Source organism: Amblyomma mixtum, chromosome 5 (assembly GCF_055824585.1).
Source record: "Amblyomma mixtum isolate Tamu chromosome 5, ASM5582458v1, whole genome shotgun sequence".
Lineage (NCBI taxonomy): Eukaryota > Metazoa > Arthropoda > Arachnida > Ixodida > Ixodidae > Amblyomma > Amblyomma mixtum.
Genome location: NC_143016.1, coordinates 32,300,951 through 32,327,163, shown reverse-complemented (window position 1 = coordinate 32,327,163; position 26,213 = coordinate 32,300,951). Strand labels below are relative to the sequence as shown.

The 26,213-nt window shown below is 47.1% G+C and overlaps 1 protein-coding gene across 1 annotated transcript in view; it reads left to right on the top strand.

The window, feature by feature from the left end:
- The first annotated feature begins 5,699 nt into the window (after nt 1-5,699).
- The window catches only part of LOC149341685 (uncharacterized), a 187,675-nt gene continuing 167,161 nt past the window's right edge, over nt 5,700-26,213 (top strand). Inside the window, exon 1 of the mRNA XM_089542008.1 lies at nt 5,700-6,721. Within this exon, the coding sequence (XP_089398134.1) occupies nt 6,628-6,721 (94 nt within the window). The 5' untranslated portion in view covers nt 5,700-6,627. The remainder of the gene's footprint in view (nt 6,722-26,213) is intronic.

The window sequence follows — 26,213 nt, the reverse complement described above, 5'->3', positions numbered from 1 at the left end:
AGGATTCGCTTCTCTGATTACGTATGCGCTCGTTTCGCGCCGATTCAATGTGGCTGCAGCTGCTTGTGCTGCTCCTGGCGCTACCGCCACTGATGCGACGCCAGCGGCGCTGTCGTCAGTGTGGCGGCCGCGCAGTCTCTTACTCTGGCGAGTGCGCATCGAGTTCTGGCTGTATTTGACGTTCGAAGCCAGCTCTGTGAAATGAGTAAGCGGGTTGTAATATCACCCATTGTCGTTTCCGCTCCAGCTGAGCATCCTCCCTTGCACTTTTCTGGTCATGCAGCATGCACATAGCCGTTTGGTCGCTTTCACGTCTACTTAGGCCGGACTGTCTGGCTTCAGTTGCTTGAGTGCCAAAGAGATAATGGGATCTTTTAAGGGAGCCATGACCTCAAACAGACTTTTTTTTTAGCAGGAAGTGATTTCTTGGGAATCAAATAACCTCATGAAAAATTCCTTTAGCTTAAATGCGGCAGAAGTAAGAAAGCAAGGACGCTTGCTTTAAAGAAAAAAAATTAAATGTCAAAAATGATATTGGTGAGTACCACTGAAACGGGCATGTGGTGTTCATTCGTAGAAAATATAAGGTGGCTTTCGAGACCATGCTTGTTCCAAAAAAGAATTCTGTACTTTCTCTGTCCTTCTTTTTCCTATCTTTTTTTGCTCACTGTTTACCTTTTCTTTTATTTGAACGCAAAAACCTTTCTGTCTAATACCAGCAGCAATTCACTGCTGATCCATTAATAACTTTCTTCCGGCATTCATCCTTAGCAAAGCTGCTGCTCCTTTTTTGTTCAAGAAAGCTTACATATAACCGATCTTCCTCGGTAATTTAAGCATTTATAAGTTAATTCTCGAATCTAATCACCCGTTGTTCATCACATATCCATCCTAGCATTAGTGTCCTGGACCGACAGTGTTTTCCTAACAGAGGAGTTTCCCAAAATATATAGTTCGTTCCGGGGGCTGATTCCCTTTAAAAAGCGTGCCTGCTTTTGAATTCTCGAACAAAAAGTGGCATTGAAGAAGACTCACGCGCATTAGTCGTGTGCGCCTGCAAGCCTCATTAGCGCAGAAAGAGAGGACCGACAGCGCGCCTCGGGAACGCACCCAGGAGCAGCGCTACGACGCCGCACGCTCGCGCTGTCAAATTAATACCCAAGGACCCTAAATCCGACCGTGATCTCTGCAGTTCATTGCTCGTCCAGGTAAAAGGTAGTTACGCTGTTTTGCAACCGCGTTGCCTCTTTCTCCCTTCCATTACACACACCCTCGTACATAAATTTCACTCGTTATTTGCAGGGCCAGGGAGCGGCCGCGCCGCTCGGTGTGAAAAATACGGGGTAATCAAGCAGTGCGACGTCTGAATCTTCTCCCACTTCGTAGAGAGGGCTCCAATAAGCCTTCTAGCGTTTTCCACCAAAAGCCGCCGACGTCCTTTTTGCGTTCTTCTCCTCGCGTCTTCGCAATTCCGCCCTTTTTTTTTTCATTCCTTCGCTGTTCTAGACGGAATGAGAACACAGCGTCCGAATATTTAAGTATTCAACACGCGAGGACGCATGACTTGCGCCTCGTTTCTGGCTTCATCAGAAATTCATTGCGATACGACGGCAGAAAGCAGTGGCCGTTGTGGTCCCTTCAGTGAGTCGAGTGTTGAATAGGAGAACACAGGGCAAACGACGGGATAAAGGGGAAACGCGGGAGTGAGCATTTGGGAGTAAGTAGAGTGGCTCTCGGTGTGGGTGTGAGGGGATTTAGCCCGTGCGTACGCGCGCGCATTGCGATGATGCCCATTAATTTTTAATGAATCCCCCCCCCCCCCCCCCCTCCCTGTTCTCTCTTCCGACCCTCGGCCCTTCCCTCCGCCTTGTGTCGTTGCTCCGACGTCGGCGTAATACCACACTCGAGCCCCACGCCTTAAGAAGCGGTGAATATGCACCGACGAACGCTTTTCGCTCGCAGTTTGGTTTGGTTCTGATACAAAGAGGCCCCACATATCAAGCGGCAATCACCCGATTTGTCATTTCCCGCGATGTAATTCGCTCATTAGTTGCCTTAAAGGTCGGCCTAGGTTGAGTCTGTGGAACGGGGGTGAGTTAGCTCCGATTTTATCTTGACTTCCGAAGCAAAAGTGTTTCCAGAGATTTAAAATATAATTGGATTACGAGTGGCGCACTCCCATCCGGTAAGCACATATCTAAGTATGCCGCGCTTGTCAATCAGCTGCACGGACACAACGAACAGGTGTAAGTTTTTTTTTTTTTTCGAAAACGCAGTGTATAGCGCCGCTTTGTTTCAGTACCATACTTCTAATTTAAGTTGTTACCTCATGTTAAGCTACATGTAATCGCTAATACGTGCATCGTAAATTAAACTCGACGCATGCTATAAATTAAGTACCCGTTACTGTGGTTTTCATCTTATTCGGAGTATTCGGAGTAAGAAAGTAATGCTTTCTTTCGGAGCATATTAGGTTTGTTTTCCTGTTTCTTTGTGCTCAAAATGTCCCAGCAGTTTAGTTAACAGCCGTTAAAGATGATCGCTTTAGTCGCTTTCATGACTAGACGTCTCTGTTGTCGGTTTGCACTCTAACCCAGTTCAGGTGGCGTATTATGATCTCATCAAAGCAAAACGGTGACTGAAAAAAACAAAAGAAGAAAAAAATAATCCAGGAAGCTCACTTATGGAGCCTTTGGCTATACGACCCAGATATACCTGCACAAAAAGCGACAATAGCCTGCCGCTGTTTGGGAATTTTCCAGGTATGCCGAGGGCCCAAAATGTCAATGTTCATTAAGTCATAGACAGGAGAAGGAGGAGGCATTCAAGAACAAATAAAAGATCTGTAAGGAAAAGAAATACGAAACAACACTCGTAAAAGTTGCGCACTGCCGAAGCTGACATTAATTTATTGTTTATAAAGTCTGTCTAATCGCGATTCCTGTTTCTCCTTGCGATGTCAAAGTTCATGGCAGCGTCACGCTTCACTCTGCAAAAAAAAAAAAAGATATTTCCTGTCATGAAGGGCGCAACAAAATTCAATATTGCGTGGTCACGTAAAGCGTGCTTCACTGCTACACAAACTTGTGAGGCGAAACTTACTTCGCAAAACGGCTTTGGCAAGCAGTGGGTAGGCGGAGAACTGATGATCATAGAAATCACAGAAGCCCAAAAGCGCTTCAATCATTCGCCCGTGTAGTGTATCTCGAGCTACACATCACCACGTGAAATAAGCACCTCTAAAATGTTTATCAGCAGTGTCCGGTGTTGTCTGATGTTTCTTTTTTCTATTTCGGCGAAGGCAGTTGGTCGAACTTTTCGATTTCAATCTTTGACATTAGGAGACAGCCTCACCGTTCTGGCAGCTTCTATTTGTGTCTGGAACGAACAGGTTCGTTTCGGTGGCCTGTAAAAGCAGAAAATGTAGAAACGGGCGAGTTGTCATGCGTGAAACGTGGACTGCATATTGCATATTGCATGGCCACGTAAAGCGTGCTTCACTGCTACAAGGTAATTTTTGAGGCGAAGCTTGCTTCGCAAAATGACATTGGCAGGAAGTGGGTGAGCGGTGAACTGGTGATGCTACTTACTTTACATACGGGATGGTCTGGCAGTGCATGGTAAGAAGCAAGAGGTATAGTAGTAAGACATTTGTTCTTTAGCAAATCGGGCCCTAGTTGGTCCGTGATGAAGCAAGCTTGAATCGCTCCACAACGTTTCCAAAACCTATCACCTTAGAATAAAGAGGAGGAGTGTGAGAACTGAAGGCGCCAGAGGTATTGGTAGCAAGCTGAAGCAGCTGCACGGTGTTTAGGGAGAAAGAAGTTGAGGAGTAGGTGAGAAAGGGTGTGGTTTTTGTTTGTTTCTTTGTTTGAACGGGAGGTTGATCGTCTAGTTTGGCAGACTGGTCAGGAAGGAACAGCTGAAGAAAAGTTACGAAAGGAGGCCGGATATCTTGGCAAAACGATTAAATGATAAAATAAGGAGTAGCACCGCTCGAGCCACTGGAACTGTATCAATTCTTAGAAATTGCTAGGTGTGCGCTAAAAACTTTCGAGAAATGCTGGAAAAGTTCATTTCGCCAACAGATGTTCCACATTACCGCGTGAGTGGAAGATTACCCTTAACGTATCTTGCACCGATTTAAAATATTGTGCGAAAATGAGACCACTACCTTACAAGACAACAAAACTGAGCACCACATGCATGACCAGTTCATAAGAAATTAATATTTAGTGGCTTTATACGATTGAAATAAAAAAAAAATTGCCGCGCAAGGGTTCTGCACGATTGAGGAGCTCAACATCTCCACATATCAAGTCCCAAATCATTTTTCTTAACTCTAAATATAAGAGAGAAAGTCATGTGCGCTTAAGTTAAATTTTAAACACTGGACTGATGACTCTACTCTCTGAAAAACGCAACTCCCTAATAGAGGGAAAACATAATCAAAATGAAGTCAAGACATATGAAGACGCGGTACCTTCTTGATATATCCTCTATTTTTTGGCGCAGCAGGTTCCTTCTGGTGTAGTTTAGTTTATTTTTTTACCAAATGTACAGAAGACGAACTCCACATAGCCTGAGTCGCTTTAGGACGTTAAACCCTCATAAATCAATCAACTAATAAAACGCATCATCATTACCGATGCTTTGACTTTCTTCCAGGACGTTTGAAGGTGCGATGCGCGTAATTTCTTTAGAATACCACCAGCCAGCGTCTCATCGCAACTAAATGAACCAATACTTCTTATCATAGTACCTTATAGAAGCTGTTGTGACGACGTACCTTGAAAAGGTTTGGTTTGGTTTGGTTTATGGGGTTTAACGTCCCAAAGCGACTAAGGCTATGAGAGACGCCGTAGTGGAGGGCTCCGGAAATTTCGACCACCTGGGGTTCTTTAACGTGCACTGACATCGCACAGTACACGGGCCTCTAGAATTTCTCCTCCAAAGAAATTCCAGCCGCCGCGGCCGGGATCGAACCCGCGTCTTTCGGGCCAGCAGACGAGCACCATAACCGCTCAGCCACCGCGGCGGCGTACCTTGAAAAGGTACGCATGCATAACCGCAGACGTGTCTCTTTTCGGTGGCCGAAAAAATGCGTGTACTCTCACAACACCTGCGCACATGGCAAGTGATGTTCCCGTTCTTTCCCCTGCAGCAGCGGAAGCTACGTTCGCGGCACTTCGCGTGCTCACGCGCGCACACACGCACACACGCGTGCGGCAAACGTGTCCTGCCATTTCTCGTTGGCGGGGCGCCGTGTAAGCGAGCGCCGCAGCGAGCCCGAGCTCTTCCCCGGGCGCTGGGCGAAGTCGTTACGGGCTAAAAACGCACACATCGGCCGTCCGTCAGAGTTAATAAATGCGCCGGGCAATACATACAAGGACCATTAGCGCTTTTAACATCGCCGCCGCGTCTCCTGCCATATCGGCCTCGTCTGCCGGGGCCGCACCGTTGCCCGCTGCAACGCTGCCTGCGCGCTACACTGCCCGAGAGACGAGCGCGCGCGCGCGACGGGGCGTGGCCTCGCGACCTGCGCATGCGCCTCTCCCTTTATGAGGGGGGTATCCTGGTGTCGAGGCAGAGGAGGGGGGACGCAGAGTTTGGAACGTGTGCGCGTGCCGGGAAGAAAAACAGAGAGGGGAAGAGAAGGGGCGAGAGAAGCGATGCGCGGCGAGGGCCGGAGCCGAAAAAGAACGCGGACCACGCGGTGGTGGCGGTGGCATGGGCGGGCGACGAAGTTGAGTCGGCGAGAGCCGCGCACGGTAGTTTGGTCGCGCACTCCCCGCTGCCAAGGAGCGAAGCTGTGCCGGCAAGGCGAGTGTGCGCGCAATCGCGCGGCTTTGCGTTTGAGGTTTCACTGTATCCGTTTGTGATTCCACGGTTGTTACCTGACTGCGGCTCATAACGTTTTGATTTTCGGCTACTTTCGGCGCTCTTTGGCACTGTGAGATGAACTGGAAGGGCGCGGATAACTTGTCGCCGCCTCTGTCCGGGACGTTGGCTGCGCGCTGGTATCGCTCTTGCTGAGTCTATTCCCGGAACGGACATTTCTTGTTACGTGTGGACCTTGGAATCGGGTTTGTGCTCCAGGTGACCCTGGAAAATCATTTAGGGAAACGTCTAGCAGGTCTCAAGGCCAGATTATCTATTGTACGGCCTAAAGGCTGTGAGGCTGAACTTGTGACTCTGTTAACTTTTATTTCCATAGGCTACCTCGGCCTGATACCTCCCTAACCCGAGGAGCACTCGTTCATAGCTTCTCCCAACTCTGCACTCACATCAAGTTATAATGCTCAGCAGTTTACTACCAGTCTCTTGCATTTCGAACGCTATAAAGGATCTTTGAAGAAAAAGTGCTGAAAAAAAAAAAACTACTACGTAGTGATACCGGCCCGTCTCGCATCTGTAAAAACGCGATTATCACCTCTCCCATCGGAGTTTGAAAACAACCGGTGAAATTTCCGCATCATGACAACCTCACAGGCTTCTAAAATGAACTGACAGACGTTTCGTTCAGTGCGACTCCACCACTGCGGAATCTACGGGAGGTGCCGATCGTCTCAAATCTTCTTGCTCGTCTTCAGAAGTTCCTATCACCGAAGAAAGACTGCCGATCACATGACCGTGTCATCACTGCAGCCTGAAATGAAACTTCGAACTGTGTCCGGGGTGCTTGTCACAGTAGCAGCTCTTCTGATTGTCTTTGCTCAAGGTAAGTGGCTTAAGAGTTGCATATAGCACTTCGGTTTATGTTTTACCTCCTTAAGTTATCGCTTATCTGGTCACAGCCGTTACCTCATTTTTGCGACCCTCGCTCAGCCTGCCACAGTGTTTATTTCATTTTCGTTGTTGCGGTCACTGCAGGTAGAACTCCTCGTCTTGCTAGTACCAGTGAAAATAAAGGAGATCTCGTGATAAAATCTACAACCTGCGAGGGGGGAATTAACACTGCAATATTGGTATATTAGCGCCAAAACGCATTGCGGCTCTTTTCTATACGTTTCCTACTGTAGTAATTGTGAATTGCTGACTGCAAGTTTCACTAAGCTCTACAACTTCAAGATTATTACACCTGATAAAGCGAGAGGCATTTAAAGGAGATGCTCTTGGCTATCAGTTAACAACGAAGGGTGTTCAATAAGTTCCGCTCTCTTTTGTAGTGTTGTTTATTAAGACGTATAACCGGAAAATGTTGCACTGAAATGAAGGTTATTAAGGTCCTTTTTGCCAGCAGCACATCACCTTTCGATATATGCTCCCCATCCGCCGCCGCCTGCCTGCCGTCGCACAAGAATGGGTGCGGATATTTTGCCTCAACGACATTGCAGCAGAAATGTCAATCCACCAAACCTTTGGCCGTATCCGTGAGTGAAGCAACATCTCAAGAGTACGCGCTTCGCTTGCGACAGAAGTCTTCAGGGCTCTGCCCCGTCGCTGTTGTGGAGATCCACCATCAGCCTTGTACGATAGAGAGCTGACACTTTTCTACCGAGGGCGCAAGTGCGTTGCCGTAGATGAATCAGACTGTTGCAAATAGTGGTGTGATGTGATCGTTTGAAAGAAGGCACCTGTGTTCTCTATGAATACAATATAGTTTAATTCTATCAAATCAGAAAACGGCACCGCCTAAAAGGTAAAAATTATTGGATGCCTATTGTTATTAGCTCAAAGTCAAGCATGCAAGTTTAAAGCCGTGATACACTCGTCTTGTTTGATTTACGTAATGGCCAGTACAGTTTGTAAGTCATGGTATACCTCCGTTTGATTTGCGTTACTTCCGCTTTTATGTAAAGATGTTGCAGTAAAAGCACTGCTCATATGTATGAAAAGCGGCACCCAGTGCGTTTTGTTACTTCACCGTTTTGATCGCCCTTCAGAAATTTCAAGGTAGCAAGCATTACTCAAGTCTCGTTAACAGTGAAAAAATGAGCCAGCAATGTCTCCCTCAGCTGCAGTTTATTTTCTTTGTGCTGGCTAGCTGTTGAGCCGACTCGGATAAGAGGGTTACGTTCACCACGAGATATAAGATTCTGGTATATTTCACGCACATTATCACAACTCAGGCATCAGTGAGAAGGTTATCATTATTTGCTACTTGCACAAATAAAGAGAAGCTGATCACGAATGCCATTGTTTCATTGATTCCTTAAAGTTACCGTGGCGTACAATAGACAAGCACCAAGTATGATACGAAGCTATCCGCAGCGGCTCCCCCTGATCGAAGAGTAGCGGCGTGTCTATTATAATACGGCTAAATTCACACCGTGCTTAATTCGCACCGTGCTTAAGGCTAAATATGAGCTTCTGCTCACTCTATATAAGAAAACTGCGGTCTCTTTTTTATGCAAAAAAAAAACATTAAAAGGTTATGACACAAGCACTAGCATAAGTTTCATTCAATTTATCCTCATGAATGTGAGAAGCATGCAAAAAATCAGTGTTTTGCTCGACGTAACCTAAACGAATTGGATAGAATAAATTGTAGATTATTTAAATGAGAAAAACTGTACTGAGAAACGTCCACGACGCCTGCGCTTGTGCTGTGAGCGGGGCGCGCATAAAATGTGCAGCAGGTTACGAAGGCATTGAAATGGAAGGACAAGCCCTTAGAGAAGCTTCGTGCCTTCAGACGCCTTCCGCCAAAGTCAGCAGTCTTCTCGTTTGTTCAAACTTCGTGACTTCCTAGTACAAAACATTGTTCTGGCTCTTAGCATATCCCGCGGAAAGACTAGACCCGAGCCTCGCCGACCAATAACGCCCCCACTCTATGCGTTAAAGGCTTAGTAAATCTGACCACAATTTCAGATGGGACGTTATCAGAATAGACATGGCATGCATAATCAAGCTCGTGGTAAAATAGCCCTCAAGCATTCATTTCCGCTTTTTTGCGTGGTTTTCTCAGTCTGCTTCTCTCTAAGGTTGTTTTTATTGTGCGATTGTGACTTCTACCGTGCCACTGAAAGATAAATGCCATCATTTGCCTTTTCTGCCCTACGGTAAAAAAGAAACGTCTTTCCTTTATTCTATCCTTATTTGCTTAGCCACTTTACCTATGAGATCATCTCCGAAATAGCGAAGGCACGTGGCGCTCGAGAAATTCACGGTGGGCGGCAAAAGTGGATGCTTTAATAGACTGTATATTTTCTTATTATTGCATCATTTTTTGCAAAACACCCTGCGATTCAGACATTATATTTATTTAAGATTACCTAAACAACATATCAGTAATAAAAAGTGCATGCAACTAAACACCAATAAATGAAAGGCTATGCGAATTTCTCGTAATGACACTGATTATTTTAACTACTATCGCAATAGAAGTGCTGTAGAATCTGTCGCATCATACAGTTACCATGGTGTCACCATAACAGGATATTTGTCCTGGAAAAACAGTATCGAGTAGTTAACGTCCAAACCGAATTCTACACTAGGATATCTGAAAGGAAACTTCTCTTCTGCCCCATTATTGTTAAAGCTATTGTTATATATGACTTGTGTACACTCACAGCTGGAATACGCACCATCCGTTTTGGATCCAATCACAGAGCAGTAATTAATAAACTTGAAGCCCTGCAAAATCGTCCAGTCCATTTCATTTTTAACAACTATTGTGGGACAGCTAGAGTAATCCAAATGAAGACTGCTGTAAACTTATTATTGTCAGACGGCAGGAAGATTTCTTGTTTATGTTTATTTCACACAATATAACACAACTTAACTCTTTCCACTGCTTAGATTCGGCCAACCGTGTTTATCTGCCCTCGCCGCGATGATATTGTTAAAGTCGCACACCACATCAGAACCTTTACCTATGTTCTTCAATCAGACAAACAATAATTGGCATAACCTACCTTGAGTTTGCATATGCACAAAAGGCACAATCCATATAATAAACGCGGTAACTACAATCTGAGAGTAAAAATAAATAAAGGAATAACTACAATCCAATCACAGTCATCCGAATACAACAGAACCAGATATCAAGATATCAAGCTTACAGTCACGCAGCGCGTCTCGTCATCTACTGTGCTCAACAGCTGCCTCGCCTCCCCTGTTTGCCCGCTCGGTAACGCTATCTTTCCTTCCTTTCTCCTATTGCTAGCTAACTGCATTAAATTTTCCTCCAGTCCTGTGCCCAATGAAGACAATAAAGCCCACGAACGCTGCAACCAGCGCCAAGGGTGAAAGGTGTTTGTCGAACCTACTCAGTGGCGCGTGACATGAGGTGCGAGCGTGATGCGTCCTTAGTTTCGCGTTTAAAAAAAAAAACAGAAATGGGAGCAGTTTAGCCTTTTCTGAGCTTGGACTAATGCGAGGTAAATGGTACGAAGTCACGTAGTACACGCTGAGATAGGCAGAGGTGATAACACCGCAGAGTGTGAGACAGCTAACCGGACAGTGGGTGTGTGGCGTGCAGTATCACGATGATTATGCATACATACATACATACCAAGCCGTGCGACTGCTTCTTTGTAGCATCAATTCTTAAGCGAAATTTCTCGCTCCGTGATCCAGAAAATCTAACTGATGACGCCCTCGCACTCTCCAGCGAGCCGTCGCTATCTCGTGTGGAGAGAAAGGCTCCAAATCAAAGAAAACCAAGCATTAAACGAAATTAGAGCACCACTACTTGCCTACGTTGCTTCAATCGTCGCCGGAAGCTATTGTCATTTTATTTATTGGAAATAGTCTGTCCCGAAATGAGCCACCACTTACTGCATGGCTTGAGTCGTGGCAACTATATATATCTAGTGATGGTAAACTTACCCTGGAGAACTTCTGCGATTGCATACTATGACCTGAAAGTCTCAGAAGATTTCTCAAAGGCCTACAACGAAGAGTGAAACTTCCCACGTCGCACGCGCCATTTACACAAACAAAAATTTAATTTCTGATTTAGCTCGTTAAATTTCAAAACTTTGCCCTCTACGGGTGTGCGAACAACTTCAGCTTCAACGTGAGATAATATGAAACAATGGAATAGTTTGCTGCAAGCAAATGAATCCGCCGTTCTCGCGGCCTCCCAGGTCACGCGTCGCATCGTTTCCAGACACTGTTTTTTTTTTAATTTTACAGCCTATGCGACGTACCCAGATGGACTACACGTATCGCTGCCTCGTATAATGATGGTAGAGCGTGCACAACCAACATATTTCGCAGTAGCGCCTAGGTATTTTTTTTTTCCTCGGGAACAGTTTGCCACCGACGTTAGGAACTGTGTGCAGACTGCGGTGGATACAGATCACACCTTCCAATCAAAGCCAGCGTCGAATAATAAAATAGCAAATAGGAAAGGCAGCGCCCAAGCACCGTCAAGTGTAGCTAGCAGCTCTTCTGGGCCCCGTTAATGCGGGCAAACGAGGGAGAATCGACAGCGGCCTGCGAGCACCGATGTCCCGTGAGGCATTGCACACACACAGCACGCTGCACGCGCCGCCGCTACTGCTGCTTCTGTTGCCTGTGATTTTCGATAAGTCCGGCGGGCAAGGGACCGCTACTAGGGAGGAGAGGGAAAGCGGGGAAAAAAGGGGTGGTCCGGGAAACGGGGGGCAAGAGCGGGAGGACAATGAGTCCGATCCGCGGTCACGGCTGCACGGCCGCATCGTGGCCCAGCGGCGGCGGCCGCTCTCTCTAACGTGCAATCAGCGCTGCCGCGCGGATCCCAAGAGCCGCTAATCATCGGCGCGCCACGAGGTGTGCCCCAAGGAAATCGCGCTGATCGGTCCGGCCCGCGGCGTTGAAAGGGGAAAGAGAGCGGACACGTGGGCCCGGTGTCAGCGGCAAAAATACCTCCACTTCTTTCATTTGCCTTTCTGTTTCTCGTTTTCCTCGCTGCACGGCCATACTGGCTGGCGTAGGCGCCGCCTCTGTTTCTGCGTCTGTTGCCGAACGACTGGCACACAGAGCACACGCACGCAGTGCCTCACTCCGGCGAGTGCGGCCGCTGCCACGGGTCCTGGCTGCTCTGGCGCGGCGGTGGTGAGTCTTCGGGTTCGGCAGCCGAAAGCCATTACGCGGCGTACGTGAGGCCGCGAGTGGGTCGGGCTGCCGGCCCCCCTTCTCTGATTACGCTTCGATTAGAAGCAACGAGCCCACACACGCAGCCACGCACACACATACGCACACACTGCGCGCGTTACAGGTGCTCCGCCACCGCGGCCAGACTCCCGCGCCGAAGCTCTTCTTCGGCTCCCTGCTCCGCGCGCGCTTCTCTCCTCTGCGTTCGCGGTTGTTTCAGTTGCGTTCCCCTTTTTTTCTTCTTGGGGATTGGGTATGTGCGTTTTTGTTGGTACGCGAGCCTCGGAGTGTGGGCAGTACTGGACCTCAAACGCTGATCCGTGAGCCTCATGCCGATGACGCTGGGAGCATGATTTCCTTGCCGCCGCTCTGGCGCAGGGTTTTTGGTTAAGCGCCGCTGTTTTACGAGCGTTTTCTCCGATTTACCTGTTCACGGTTTTTGTTGCTCCCATTTTTGTCCTCGTCTTCTTTACTTTCTTGTTTTCTGAGGGTGATGGCCTATGTACACGGCCGGTCCGTTGCGCTGGAGTTAGGTGCAGAGATAGCAGTCCCGCTAATCGTGAAGGGGAAGCTCGTTAGCTCTACCATTAGGTCGGCTGAAAGGCTGCTGGAAGTCGACATTGTGAACAAGTTTTTTTTTTTCTTCAGTGCTAAGATTGCTCGTGAAATTGGAATTAAATCACGTTTATGAACTTACAAGTAAACATTCTGACAGACTTGACAACTGACGGACTTGCACTGATACTTCGGTCTAGCAGTGGCGCGATGGTAACGTCCAAACTTCTATTTTCCTCGGTTTTCCTTCTTTGGGAAATGAAACACGTGAGTCGCTTACATTTGTCTATGCTGTTTTTTTTTCATTTCTTCACTTCGTTCGACAGGCTTCCTCCTGAAGACTGTCCCAGTTATTCACCGTTGCACTGGAGATGGGAGTTGAACGGCATAATTCAAAGTGCCAGTATATAGTTAATGCATACTAGCATGAAAACACACCCAGATTCACCAGTGACTTGGTCGCCGCAGCACCTTTCGATGATCTTCACTTGAAGCGGAAGACTAGCACTGATGCGCCTATTAGTATGAGCGCATAACATCTAAAGCACCTAATTACAGTGAAAAAACTTAAGGAAAGAGATAAAAAGTGATTTTATTTGAAAGAATGCCCTCGAAAAGGGCGAGGCGATGTAAACAAGGGCAAAATAAGACTGACGGAAATATCCGGGAATTTAACTGCCAAAGGAACATATTTATACTAGCTCCAAACAAATTTTATTCACTACATTGTTTTCAGTCTAGATGAAGTTTCTCTTTGTTTTACAGAACGTCTTCACCAGTCAAATACAAGTGAACAAATTTGGGCTATCTAAGCCTTCCAGCCATATAAGCCTTATATGCAACTCTTGAGCGACGCTTACTCAATCGCAGTTTTACTTGCCTCCTCCGCCACCGTTGGTCCACCCCCACTGCTGCTGAGACCAGTGTTAAGTTCACTGCTGTCCACACTTTGCCTTCCTGTGTTTAGCGCAACTGAAAAGGTTGTATAATTCGACGAGCTTAATGGGACACTGAGGGCAAATTGAAGTAGGCCAGTATCGATAAGGTGCAGCGTTAGAGTCCGAATGAGATGACTCTCGCCAAAAACGGAGCGTTTATAAACTCGAGAAGACCGAAAAACGAAGTAAAGGTATAACGCCACCACTTACCTATTTCGCGGGTAAGCTGCGTTTTTCGACACCAAATTTCGCACATGGATCCCAGGGGCTACGCTATACACCACCTTCATGTACGAAAACGAGGCTACCCGTCCCTCTCAGTGAGAACGTGAGGATTTAAATCGACTGGCGCGAATAATTTTAACGCAAGTTTTGGCGGTGGAGTGGGCTGACAAAGTCGTCGAGGGCTATGTACTCTCGACCACTTAACGCGACCTCTTGCCAAGCTCTTCCCGGCGAATAAAATGTTTTACAATGAATAAATAAAATTTTCTCAGCGATGAGTTCGTCTTTTGCTACCGGACAGACGTTAACAGGGCCAGAGGGAGTAACAAAATCAATTTTTACTGAGTTTTACTGAGAACAATAAGTGAAGGAAGTTCTGCCAGTGTGCTTTTTAAGGGGTCGAATATGCTAAAATTCCAGATAAACGAATATTAAGTTTTTTTTTGTGCTAGCCGTTGAAATGGTGGTGTAATCATCGCATAAAACAGAGGCGGAGTTCAGGTATTGCCAGATTGAGTGCGGGTACGAGAGGGGGGGCACCTGATGACGTGATCTACGGCGGCGGTACATGTCCGGAGCAGAAACGCCTGCTTGAAAGGAAGAAACCAATTCCATTTAAGAATGCGTCCACGGCTCACGCAAATTCTGAATACAGTGAAGGAGCACCCAAGACAGTACGGAGCGTGACTATTCACATTCTTTTCTCCACTCCCTTGAAGTTGGTTCCGTGAATGCACATTGCTTGTTTTATTTAAAAAAGTAGCGCGTAATTACCAGTAGGCGTGACCAATTGGTCCCTTTCGCTACGTTTAGCACCCTTCATACTGTCGATATCCCTGAAACTACCATTGAATATTGTATCGGAATCATTTACATTTCTCGAATGTGCATGTACCCGCCGTGGTGGCTCAGTGGCATTGGCATTCAGCTGCTGATTCAAAGGTGGCGGATTCGGTCCCAGCTCTAGAGGTAGTGTTTCGATGGAAGCGAAATACAAAAACGCCCGCGCACTGTCCAATGTCAGGGCGTGTTAAAGAACCGTAGGTGCTCTAAATTAATGCGGAGCCCTCCACTACGGCGTCCTTCAAATCTAGAGTCACTTCGGAGCTTTAATACCCCACAGTGCACAATGCAGTCCAATTCGAAAGTACATGTATTTTCATGTAGTCGAAAAAAAACTTATGATCCTAGCTCCTTTAAGCGCAAGTATGAAAACAAAGAAGGTTGTAAGTTTGAACCCGTTCAAGCGTCACAAATTTCTTTCGTGCAATTTTTGTATGAGTAGCAAGGATACAATTATTTTAATTTTAGGCACAACATGAAGGGATACTGAAGGAAAACTTCTGAACTCGTGAATGATACCACCCGAAATCAAACGGTGATTTAAAGCAAAGCAGGAAAGATTAGAGAGAGAGTAAATGTTCTTGGTCAGTTATCCAAACTTCGAAAGCGTGGTGCCGCTTGAAGACCAGCGAGGGTCGGCGTTCGAAGGCGCCACCGACTCGTGAGTCTCCTCCGTGCCAGGCCTCGACCCATTCCCCTCTTCTCATCGGCGTAAGCGAAATGCAGACACTTCGGGATGCACCCGCGCCCCGTCGTTACTTCTTTGTTTCCCCGCTATTCTCCCGTTTCCCTCCAAGACGCGGTCGAGGACCCGGGGAGAGGGAGGGAAGAAGCGGCCACCAAGGTGCGTGCCGGCCAATGAAAAATAGCGTGGCCGGCCGATGGCCGCTCATGAATAAAAGCACTCGGCTGGGACGGACCACGCACCGTAACATCGCGGCGAGCTTGCCGCGTTAAATATTCACGCGCCGAACCGCCTCTGCCGGTGCCCTCCGTGTCGACCCCCTCCTCCTCTTTCCTGCGCCGGCCATATCCTGCGTGGCCATCCGATGCGGCAGCACGTGGTGGTCCAGTCGGCAGTGGGCCGCTGGACGCGGTGGCGTGAGGCCATATACCCGGGTCGGCGCCGCTGCCGGCGCCACAGACCTTGTGCTGAGCCCCCGTCTAGAGAGGCTCGTTGTTGTCCCTCCGGGTGCCTCTCGCTCCGGAGGCTCGTCTGCCGCCGCACGTGCGCCATACGCTCGTATGCACGATCGCATGACGCAGCTCGCGATCTGGTCCTCGCGGGTTTCGTGATGGATGCGCCTCCTCCAAGGAGCTGTATGGGGCGATGGGAGCATCGCCTATGGAGTGTGCGTGGATGGAGACCGGTGATGCGAAGCAAGAAAGATGCAGGCGTAGTAGATCCGGCAGAGGACTCTCCCAGCGCGGATGGGAGGCTGTTTAGCGTAGCGTGATGTTTCCACCCTGGGAGAGAAGAATCCAGCGTGCTGTGTTGCCTTCCCAACTCCTGGTGTGCTCTTCCTCGCGACAGTCCCTACGTCTCAATACCTGAAGCCCCGCAGTGCGGTGATATTGAGGAGGACGAATAGGAGCATGCCAGGTTTCACGTGCGGTGTTCACGGTTACACTGTAGTGTGACTGGACGTACCGTTCTCCTGATGCAATAGTTATCCTTCATGCATAGAAAAGAAAGTATCAAATGAATTCGCGAATAGGGGGGAAGGTGATTAGCCCAGGGTACGAATCAGGGCACAGCAGCTTAAATTGAACGCTTTTGTACGCTACAATTTCTTTATGTCGTATACGGGCGTGAAAGTGATCGGTGGGTTCCGTAACAACGTGGCCGTTGTTATGAACAATACTGTTCTCCATATACTAAAATCATTTACTTGTTGCACCGTATGACATCGTATTCTAAAGCGATTCTGCACACAGTTTAAGATAGTGCCACATAAATACTTACTATAGTATTAATCACTTGTTGATCTCATTTCTGTTTATTAAGCATGCATTTTCTAACTTGGCAGTATTTTTTTAATGCAGTAAAGATTTTATGCCATAACCAATTATGACTCACTAACACGTAACTAACACTTAGGCAGATCAAAGAGCCTTTCTGAAGTAAGTTATGGATGTGCGTAAGACAATCGGGGCATTGTGCTTGCTGTGCGCACACTGAAATCAAAGACCTGCTGCTTAGTGGAGCCTATTCGACGCCTGCATTATCGGGTGCCGTATTCTGACGCAACACTTTTATCATTTTTTTTTCTTATCTGCAAGAGGCAAAACAAACTTCTTAATTACTGTGCCAGCAAAAGGCATTACCTGTTGATAAAACTCTTCCGATCCTATAGGGACAAAAGAACGGATAGAAAAGCTCGTTCAAGATACATGCATTATTTTTCGAATATTGCTCTTTGAAAATGTCAAAACCCATCTCTGTATCCCAGTAACAAAGCGTCAGCCTTGTTTCCGCACTGTGTAAGCCGAATTCTACAATGGGCCTGCGCATCTGCCTTTAATAGTATGTCTGACCGTATTGAGGTTGCCATTCGTAATAATAATAACCGTGATCAGCCGTTTGTTTTAAATATATATCTTGCGCGATCAGTTTCTTTTTACAGGCTCTGGAATATAAAGATAGGCAGTAGCTGCGCCTAAAGCGAAGACCGTGTGCTGTAATTGAACGAAATCTTAGGTCGCGTCGTGTCAGTGTAGCTCTCACAATGACCAAATTTTACAACAAAAAAAAACCTTATATCCAACCACAGCTGAGAAAGCTACATCAGTAAAAGTAAGCCAGTTTTCTGGTGTCCTGCCTCGGTTTCTCGATTCTAATCCACTGCCACCAACCCTTTACAGGAGCAGGACATCTTTTTCTAACGCGGCAGCGTTAAAGGCCCCGTGTCGCAGAAAGGCCGGCGTCGCGGTCGGTGGCCGTGAGCGAAAAGTCAACCAACAATCCACAGAGTGGATTTTCTGCATTCTGTGAAGTTCTTCTCTATGGTTTGCCTTAAGGCATACCATTAAGGCGAACCATAAGTGTCCCCTCCAGCTTTTTTTTTTATGCGAAGCATACTACTTTAGCTACCACTTCAGCCCTTCACCGTGGTTATGCGCCTCCAAATCACGTGATACATGACGTCACACCACGTGACACGATGACGTCACGACAGTAGAGAAACGGGGGCCCACCTCGCGCCGTCGCTGCGGTTGTGCGCCTCCAAATCACGCGATACATGACGTCACACCACGTGACACGATGACGTCACGACAGTGGAGAAACGGGGGCCCACCTCGCGCCGTCGCTGTGGTTGTGCGCCTCCAAATCACGTGATACATGACGTCACACCACGTGACACGATGACGTCACGACAGTGGAGAAACGGGGGCCCACCTCGCGCCGTCGCTGTGGTTGTGCGCCTCCAAATTTCGCGACACGATGATGCTTCGCATTCTCCAGGCTTAACCAAGTTAAGCCTCAGCCATTTTTTTGCTACTTAGAATGAAAAATTTGCCCTCCGGACAGACCTTCGCAATAAGGACTTCTTGGGCGTCACCACATAGATCGCTGGGATGTTGTGCGCACGGGGCAGGTTGGCAACAGTCCGGAGAGGGGGCGTTTTGGCAACCTCCTCGCCCGATGGAAAGGTGCATCACTACAATTGCATTTCCATACCTACATCACTACAGAGGTGTAGCACAATCTTATTTATGTGCGCGAGGATAAGAACAAATAAAATTTGAGAACACTATTTTGACTTTTTGTCGATAGCTTCCCAAGCACAGTTGCAGGGTCTCTTCGTTATTGTGCACCCATTACCGTTCAGATCGAATGTTGTAATTAGACTAAGCGAGTTACTGACCGCGTACAGGGTCCGTTACGCAGCTTCGAACTGCTTTTCTCCGCGCTAGCGTCAAACCGTTTATTTGTGCAAAACTTTTCTCTCGGCATGTCTTCTTCCATGAAAATATCGATCCGTCTTTCGACCCAGGAGCCTCACGCTGTCCCCGGTGGCTCCAAAGTGTCAACGCCTTCGCTTAGACGACATTATCCCTTACGCAGCATAGTTCCTACTGCCTGCACGGGGCGCGCACAGCGCCCTTCCCGTAGCTTTCATTGTGTTCGAGGCACTGTTCCCACAACTGCCGATAGCGAGTTGGGTTCTGCGCAATTCCTCTTTTGTGCACACTCCTTCTCCTCCGTCGTCCTTTGGAGCAACAAACAACAAGCAGCTTGGTTTCCAACGAGCTGAGTGTTGTTGCAAGAAACAAGCGTGCGTGTTTCGCCATAAAGATAGCGGAAAGAATAAAACTGCAATATACAGCCACATTGCGTGCTTACATGTCATCTACAAGCATAAAGTAGGCAGATTATTCAAAACAATAGAAAACTGCTATGCTAGTTTCAAGCTTGCGGTCTTTTATCTGGTACCACGATTTTTTCTGTGACTACTTTCGAGCTTAATGCAAACGTGCTAATGACTATAATATGGCTGACAGGCATTCGTATAGAGGCACTGAAAGTTCGTTCAGTCGGAGCGTTCTGCTTGCCACAATATCGCATTTCGACCTTTGAAGGCTGCTTTGAAGGGATGCTGCGATTTGGAACTTAGTATGTGCATCTCTGTGAAGCACAAAGCTTCGCAGAAAAATTGTGAACATCTCGGTATTGTCGCTTTTTTTGGTCAAGACGATAGCATTGAATTTCGTTCCTGTTTTCGGCGTCAAGAAAAGAACATTCAACATATCGGCGCGAAAGAGTGTAACCTTCAACACTGATTTTTTTTTTTTTCATAGACAAGAGCAAGGTACAGGATTTTGTTTGTGCAGTGCATGGTTTTGTGCTAAGCATCTCCCCATATAAACTGCAGACAGGTTTTTGAAGCTCCCTGACCAGTTCAAAGGTCAGTTTCTTATCCAGAGGTTCACTTGTAGCAACATGTAGTTAACATAAGCTTTAATATACGCTTTTAGAGTAAAATACGATGCTGCAGACCATATTCGCTATTTATTTGCGCGTAAAAGCGAAACTATAGATCATTTTGTTCTGAATTGTAAGCATTTTAATGTACAGAGCAAAACGCACCCAAACGAATTATTTTGGTTTCAAATAAATCTGGGTATAGTTCATTTTTAGCAAGTGAATATAAGTAACATAGTTTTTAATTTACCAGATAAAAAGTGACGGAGTGCTTAACACAGGAAGATAGGAAAATCGCTGTAACATACTCTGAGAAGCCATATTAGGCTTATGAGCCAAGGGACTCCGGTCAAAGCTCAGTTTAAATGGGTTGTTGGTGGTAATTCATGTGTATCTGAATTTGCCACACTGCATATTGACAGTAACGACACGAGCACATATTTATTAAAACACCTTAAAATTTCTCATATTTTTTTATCCAGCTTCCGCGCATACAAGTTTGTGTTGATGCCTGAAGCTTAGTTCTACTATATCGAAGGGGTAAGCATGCCCATTGCGTTCAACTTTCGTGTTGGTGGCAGATCATTAAATCAGAGGCGCAAATAGTGTTTTATTTGGCAGAAATCAAATGCTGAGCCACTTTCAATTTCTACACTTTGTCTATGGAGCAACGAATTTTCGCGATGTTGCGAACAGGTTTCAGGAATTCAGTTTGGCGAACATGCGTCGCCTGCATTCTTAAGACAAATCATTTGGCGGATGCATTTACCGGACAGTTCCAAGAAACTGAAAAAAAAAGTGTTATAACCATCAGACGTAAACAAAAGAACCAAGGGTGATGCTGAGACCCTGAGCCTTCGTCACCACGAATTCTGAAAGCGACAGGGCCTGTGCAGCTCTCCTACCCAGCGTTCCTCTATCTTTTTTCTTGCCGTCAGCGATTGCAGTGCCAGTTTCATTCCCAGCTCGCTCTTTGACTTGTTTACGCCAAGCGTTACTGCGTCGCGCCCACGGTGATTACGGAGGAACACAATGTGGGAAACCCTCCGCAGAACATAACGCTTTCTTCCTCTCACTTTCCTCCTCCCTTCTTCCTGCCCTCATCGTACGCTTCCTCCTCCGGCTCTGGCAAGCACGCTTCTCTGCGGTGTTTTCGTGCGTGAGGAGAGGCATCGCTTGGGAGTGGTGGGAGAAAGGGTGAGACGAAGCTCCGTATGAGAACGGAGGGTGCCCTACGTGCGGCGATTTCCAGACGACGGAACGTCGCCTCGACCGGAGATAACTTACCACCCGCTTCGTGGCCCGAGGCTTATCGGCTGCCACTGAGCTTTGGAGACGGGGCGACGGAACGGGCAGAAGCGAGTGTAGCGGGATAAGAGGGAAGGAAGAGCGAAAAAGGGTGAAAAGAATAAAGCAAAACTTCCGTACAGAGATACATGTACGAAACCGCACGGAAGATGTGACTGCAACAGCAGCGCACAGGCCTTCGTGTACCGTGCACGTTGCTGCCGATGCTGTTACAGCGTGTTGCCTGCCGGCCGCTAGTCCAAGGTCGCAACTCACATCGGTGTCCGACACTGCTCATACGTGGCTTTGGCGACCAGCCGAAGGAAAAAAGTAATAATGTTCCTAACGTTACGTTCGGTGGCAGCTGGCCGTGGCTTGGCCTCTGTGACTTGGAGCTGGTAGCGTACGGCGCTGGTGGTGTTGCATTTTTTGGAGGGAAGAAGGGCAAAACAGTTACAATCACGGGAATAATTCAAGCTTACAACTCCAGGGTGTGGGTTGAACGTCAGCAGCGCTGTGCTCGCTGCTGGCAGGGTTTGCAATTAAGGGCTTTATCTTTCGGCAAGATATTCTCGATCTGTCATAGAGGCAATGATTTCGTAAATATGGGTAGAAAATGAAATAGAGCGTCAAGCGACGTTCAACGTTAAGATCTGCTGGCTACTCCGCATCATCCAATTGTAGGTGAGTGGAATACTCAACGTAACTCTCCCCATCCCGGTAACAAAAAATAGCTATTTGTCGAATGTAAGGCTTCAGGCCTACGTGTCCTCGAAATGTGTTCACCGTTTAACTTTCACCGCAAGGGTGACTTGTGTGCTCCCCATTCCTTGTTGTGTTGCTTTGTGTTGTGTGTTGCGTTTTGTTATGATATGTTGTGTTGCGTTACGTTGCGTTGTGTTGTGTTGTTTTTTTGTGTTGTGTAGCGTTGTATTGTGCTGTGTTGCGTTGTGTTGTGTTGTGTCGTGTTGTGTTCTGTCGTGTTTCGTTGCATTGCGTTGTGTTGTGTTGCGTTGTGTTGCGTTGTATTGTGTTAAGCTGTGTCGCGTTGTGTCGTGTTGTGTTGCGCTGTGTTCTGTGCTGCTCTATGATATAAAAGCAAATAGGGTCATTACACACGAAACTCACTAAAGCAGTGTGTCTTGTAGTTTTTTTTTTTTTGAAATGTCAAGCATTGTCATTTGTCATGCACCGGCTAGCTGCTTTGGACATTTGCTTTGTAGGAAATAGCAGTTAGGGTGCTTACTACCGTTAGTACCAAAAACAACATCCTACGACGTACGCTCGATGTTCTTCATATAATCGCATTTGTTCTCTTAACGAACGCACTTTTTCCCCAAATTTTTGAATATTTTGACTCGAGAAATGAACGCACCCTCCATATTTCTCTGAAAAATAGTTTGGGAAAAACTAAAGGCTCAAAAATGGCAGAATAGTGGGCTCCCGGAATAAATACTACATCCAGTACGACTCACATTCTAATTAAAACAAAACGCGCCCTTCGGCCCGGTTTTCGTGCCCGAAAAGATATTCATAAACTTTCATCTCACACTAACACGTGTAACTCACGTAGTTGTTTAGGCGCTCGAAGCAGTGCGCCTGCTATCATTCATTATCAATCAAAATTGCTGAATGGGCGAGTTGGTGGGGCATGATTCTAAATGAGCGGCGCGAAAACAGACGGAGACAAGAGTGTACGTCCTGTCGTCAGTGTTTCTTCTCTTGTCCCCGTCTGTTTTCGCGCCGCTCATTTCTAATTCATTATAAGTAGCAGTAGCAGACTATAGGCCGAAAGAAGGGGCTGCGTTCATTACGCGAGGGGGGGGGGGAGTACTCTTTTACGGCGAAATCAGTCTGGTTGCATTATGTAAGCGCGTCCATTACGCGAGTAAATATGGTATTTGTGAACGGTACCTTTGGGAGCATTACCTAATTAATACAGTCAGTGTATGTGGAGCGGATATTGTATGCAACAGAGAAACTTCTGCGGGTAACTGTTTCTAATAACCTGTTTGGCAGATCGGCTAGGAATAATTATCTGGCCATTCATTCGCCGAGCTGTGCTGCGAAAAAAAAAAACAAAAAACATTGCCAAATTCAGCAACGAGCACGGAAAGAAAAGCTGGACAAAGAGGCGTCACGACAGCTCCTGCTGGGCATATTGCGAAAAGATGGCTGGAGTTATGAAAGAGGCATCACATTATTGACAGCTTAATGGCCTCATGATGAAAAAAAGCTAGATTGTCTTTGCATGTATCCCACCCGCGTGGCTTGTCCTGGAGCTGCCAGCTTCCACGCTTCTACGTCAATCGCTTCCGGCAGCGGGAAAGGCCCCAGCGATGCACGTTTTGTCGCGTATATATCACAATTTTCGGTATACAGTCAACCGGCTATACAATCTGAAATATCATAGTTCTGGAATTCGCGGTCTGTACATCGGGTGCGGACAACCTAGCTTTAAAAAAAGTTATATTTTTTTCGGACAAAATTGAGCTCAGCGGACTGCGGAGCTCAGCGGACACCAGGTGCCGACTACATATAAGAAAGTGCAGTACGTACCATCGCCCGCAGCGCGGTCGGTCTGAGAAGCTCCGAAAGGCTCATGTTAGCGCTGGCTCCTGAAGACGAAAGTAGCAAGCTCACACGAGCTGGTTCCTTTATTTTTCATGCTGGAGTTTTTCCTCTCACTTACAACACCGTGCATTACTGGAGATTTTTCTTCCGAGCTTCGTGAGGACATGTAGTTGCCGCCTTCTGGCTCGTACTGAGATTTCGCTTATCTGTGATAACCTCCTATTGCGGTCAAAAGTAACCTTCATAGCCGAAGCGTAGAGCTGTTTCAACGTGTGTCTGCTTTTTTATTACTTTAAGCGTTGCCTTTTTTCTACTCTAAAAAATATTTTTTTGCGCTTACTATTCTCTTTGGACAGAACTGATCGTGTGTCAAGTGGGCAGTGGTCACTTGTATATTCAGTGCAGTTCTACTCCTTGTGAGCACATGCAAGTCGCCATAAATTCTTCTCACGCCCATTCGTTGGACATAAATGGAGACTGCTTCAACCTACATGTATTCCGACACCACAAAAGCACCGGTGCTGAGTGCGGCACTTACTGCTTTGTTTTGGTGGCCCTCAGAACTCAGACTAAACGCACGTCAAAGTGACACCTTAGTCTCTAGCAGTTGCATTAATTTCATCTTTTCACAACGTGGCAATAGGTGGCCCAACTCTTCAGCTACGGAGGTAGTGGTGCGGTAAATGTTATTGCTTGTAAAAATTTGTTCTATTAAAAAAGAGAAAAAATGAAGTTTTTTTTTTTTTTGAGCAAAGGAAATGGCGTAGTATCTGTCTCACATATCTCTGTGGACACCTCTGTATTGTATCAGTCGCGCATGCGCTCTTTTGTATGGGCCCTGTCCAGCGTGATATCTGTAACGCGTGACCGTTATCATGCAGTCACCTGTAGGCTATATATACCAGAAAGCAATCTCGAATAAACGTTCTTCTTGTTGCTTCCACGCTGCGTGTTCGTTGTTGGACGCCGGAACAACCTCAACCGCGGCGTAAGGGAAGGGAGGAAGGTGGGAGTGAAAGAAGAAAGAGGTGCCGTAGTGGAGGTCTTCGAAATAATTTCGTTCACCTAGGGATCTTTAACGTGCACTGACATCGCAGAGCACAAGTGCGCCTTTTGCTTCTTGCAAAATTTTAGCGCGAAAAACAGACAGAAAGAGTAGACGACACGAGCGCTCGTGTCGTCTAATCTTTCTATCCGTGTTTTTCGCTTGACATGCATCTTGCAAAATTTTAGCGCGAAAAACACGGATAGAAAGAGTAGACGACACGAGCGCTCGTGTCGTCTAATCTTTCTATCCGTGTTTTTCGCGCTAAAATTTTGCAAGATGCATGTCAACTAACTCGCCCAATATGCAGTACCGCCATTTGCTTTCCGCCTCCATTGAAATCCCTCGGTCATTTTGCGTTATCTCCGCACTTATCCCCGTTATCTCCGCACTCCGATGTTTTATTCCTCTTCTTAATATTTTGACACAGTATAAGCAACCTTTTTTTTTGTGATTTCTTTTTCGTTTCTGGTCATCCCTCTTTTTACGTTAGTTTTCTAATGCCATATGATGTGACACGAGGTCTATTTCACATGTGCGAGACCACTTTCTTTGTACAAATACGAAAGTCAGCCCCAGTGCGACGCAACTGAAGTTGCACGGTATCGTGTGCTTGTCAGGTTGTTGACGTACACGCTGACGTACATTAGCTTGGAAGCTTAGTAAAAGAAAGTACGCGCTGACAGACAGTAAGTTGATGTCGATAGAAGACCTCGCCCACACTACTTGCTGATATTCGTGAGGGTGGACAATAAAAATAAACAAGATATTGTCACGTTGTAGTGACGGCAGTCCAGTGGTCAGGAAGACACAAGAAAGACTTGCAAACGAAGCTCTTTATTTGGGCTGACTTGCGCCCGCAAAAGAACTGGATCCCTCGGTGGCGGCGTAAGCAACAAGCGTGCTCGTCAATCGTCGAACTACGAATGTCCGCCGCTCGCGGCATCGCTCAATTTAAAGCCGGCAAGGAAACTTCCAGATAACAGGTCAAGATCATCTACGGTAATCTAGAAAAACCTAGATGCAGCCTTTCATGGCTGCGAACAATCGAGATTAGTCTGGTCGCTTCTCGCGCCACGAACAAAAGTGATAACGACCCTTTCCTGCTGCCTTGAGCGTGAACGAACACACACTGCAATGATACGTGGCATTACCCCCCTTCCAAAGAAGCATCGTCTCGATGCTTTAAAATGAGAATAAACACGGACAATGAAAACTTCCAGTCCTTTAGCGTTCCTAATAAGGTGTAAGGGCAGCGGTAAAAGCTTTAAGTCTGGCCGTGTCGTCGTCGTCGTCGGTGTTGTCGTCGGTGTTGTCGTAGTTTTGTCGTCGTAGTAGTCGTTGTCGTCGCAGGGATCGTCGTCATCGTAGGGGTCGTCGTCGTAGGGGTCGTCGTCGTCGTCGTAGGGGTCATCGTCGTCGTCGTAGGGGTCATCGTAGTGGTCGTAGGGGTCATCGTAGGGGTCGTCGTAGGGGTCGTCGTAGGGGTCGTCGTAGGGGTCGTCGTAGGGGTCGTCGTAGGGGTCGTCGTTGTCGTTGGGGTCGTCGTTGTCGTTGGGGTCGTCATCCTAGGGGTCGTCCTAGTTGAGGCATAGTCTTGTGTTTTCGTTCATGGAGGATCTTAGTTCTTGCGCTCATAAGCAACCTCACCTCCAGAGGCTGCTTCATTCGGTTTAACCTTCGGGGCCTGGGGGAGCGTCCACGCACTGCGTAGCCTCGGCTAGGAAATACAAAGCGCGGCGACGATGGCGACGGTGAACGTGATAGGCGGTTGGGCGGTGAGCATTCTTCC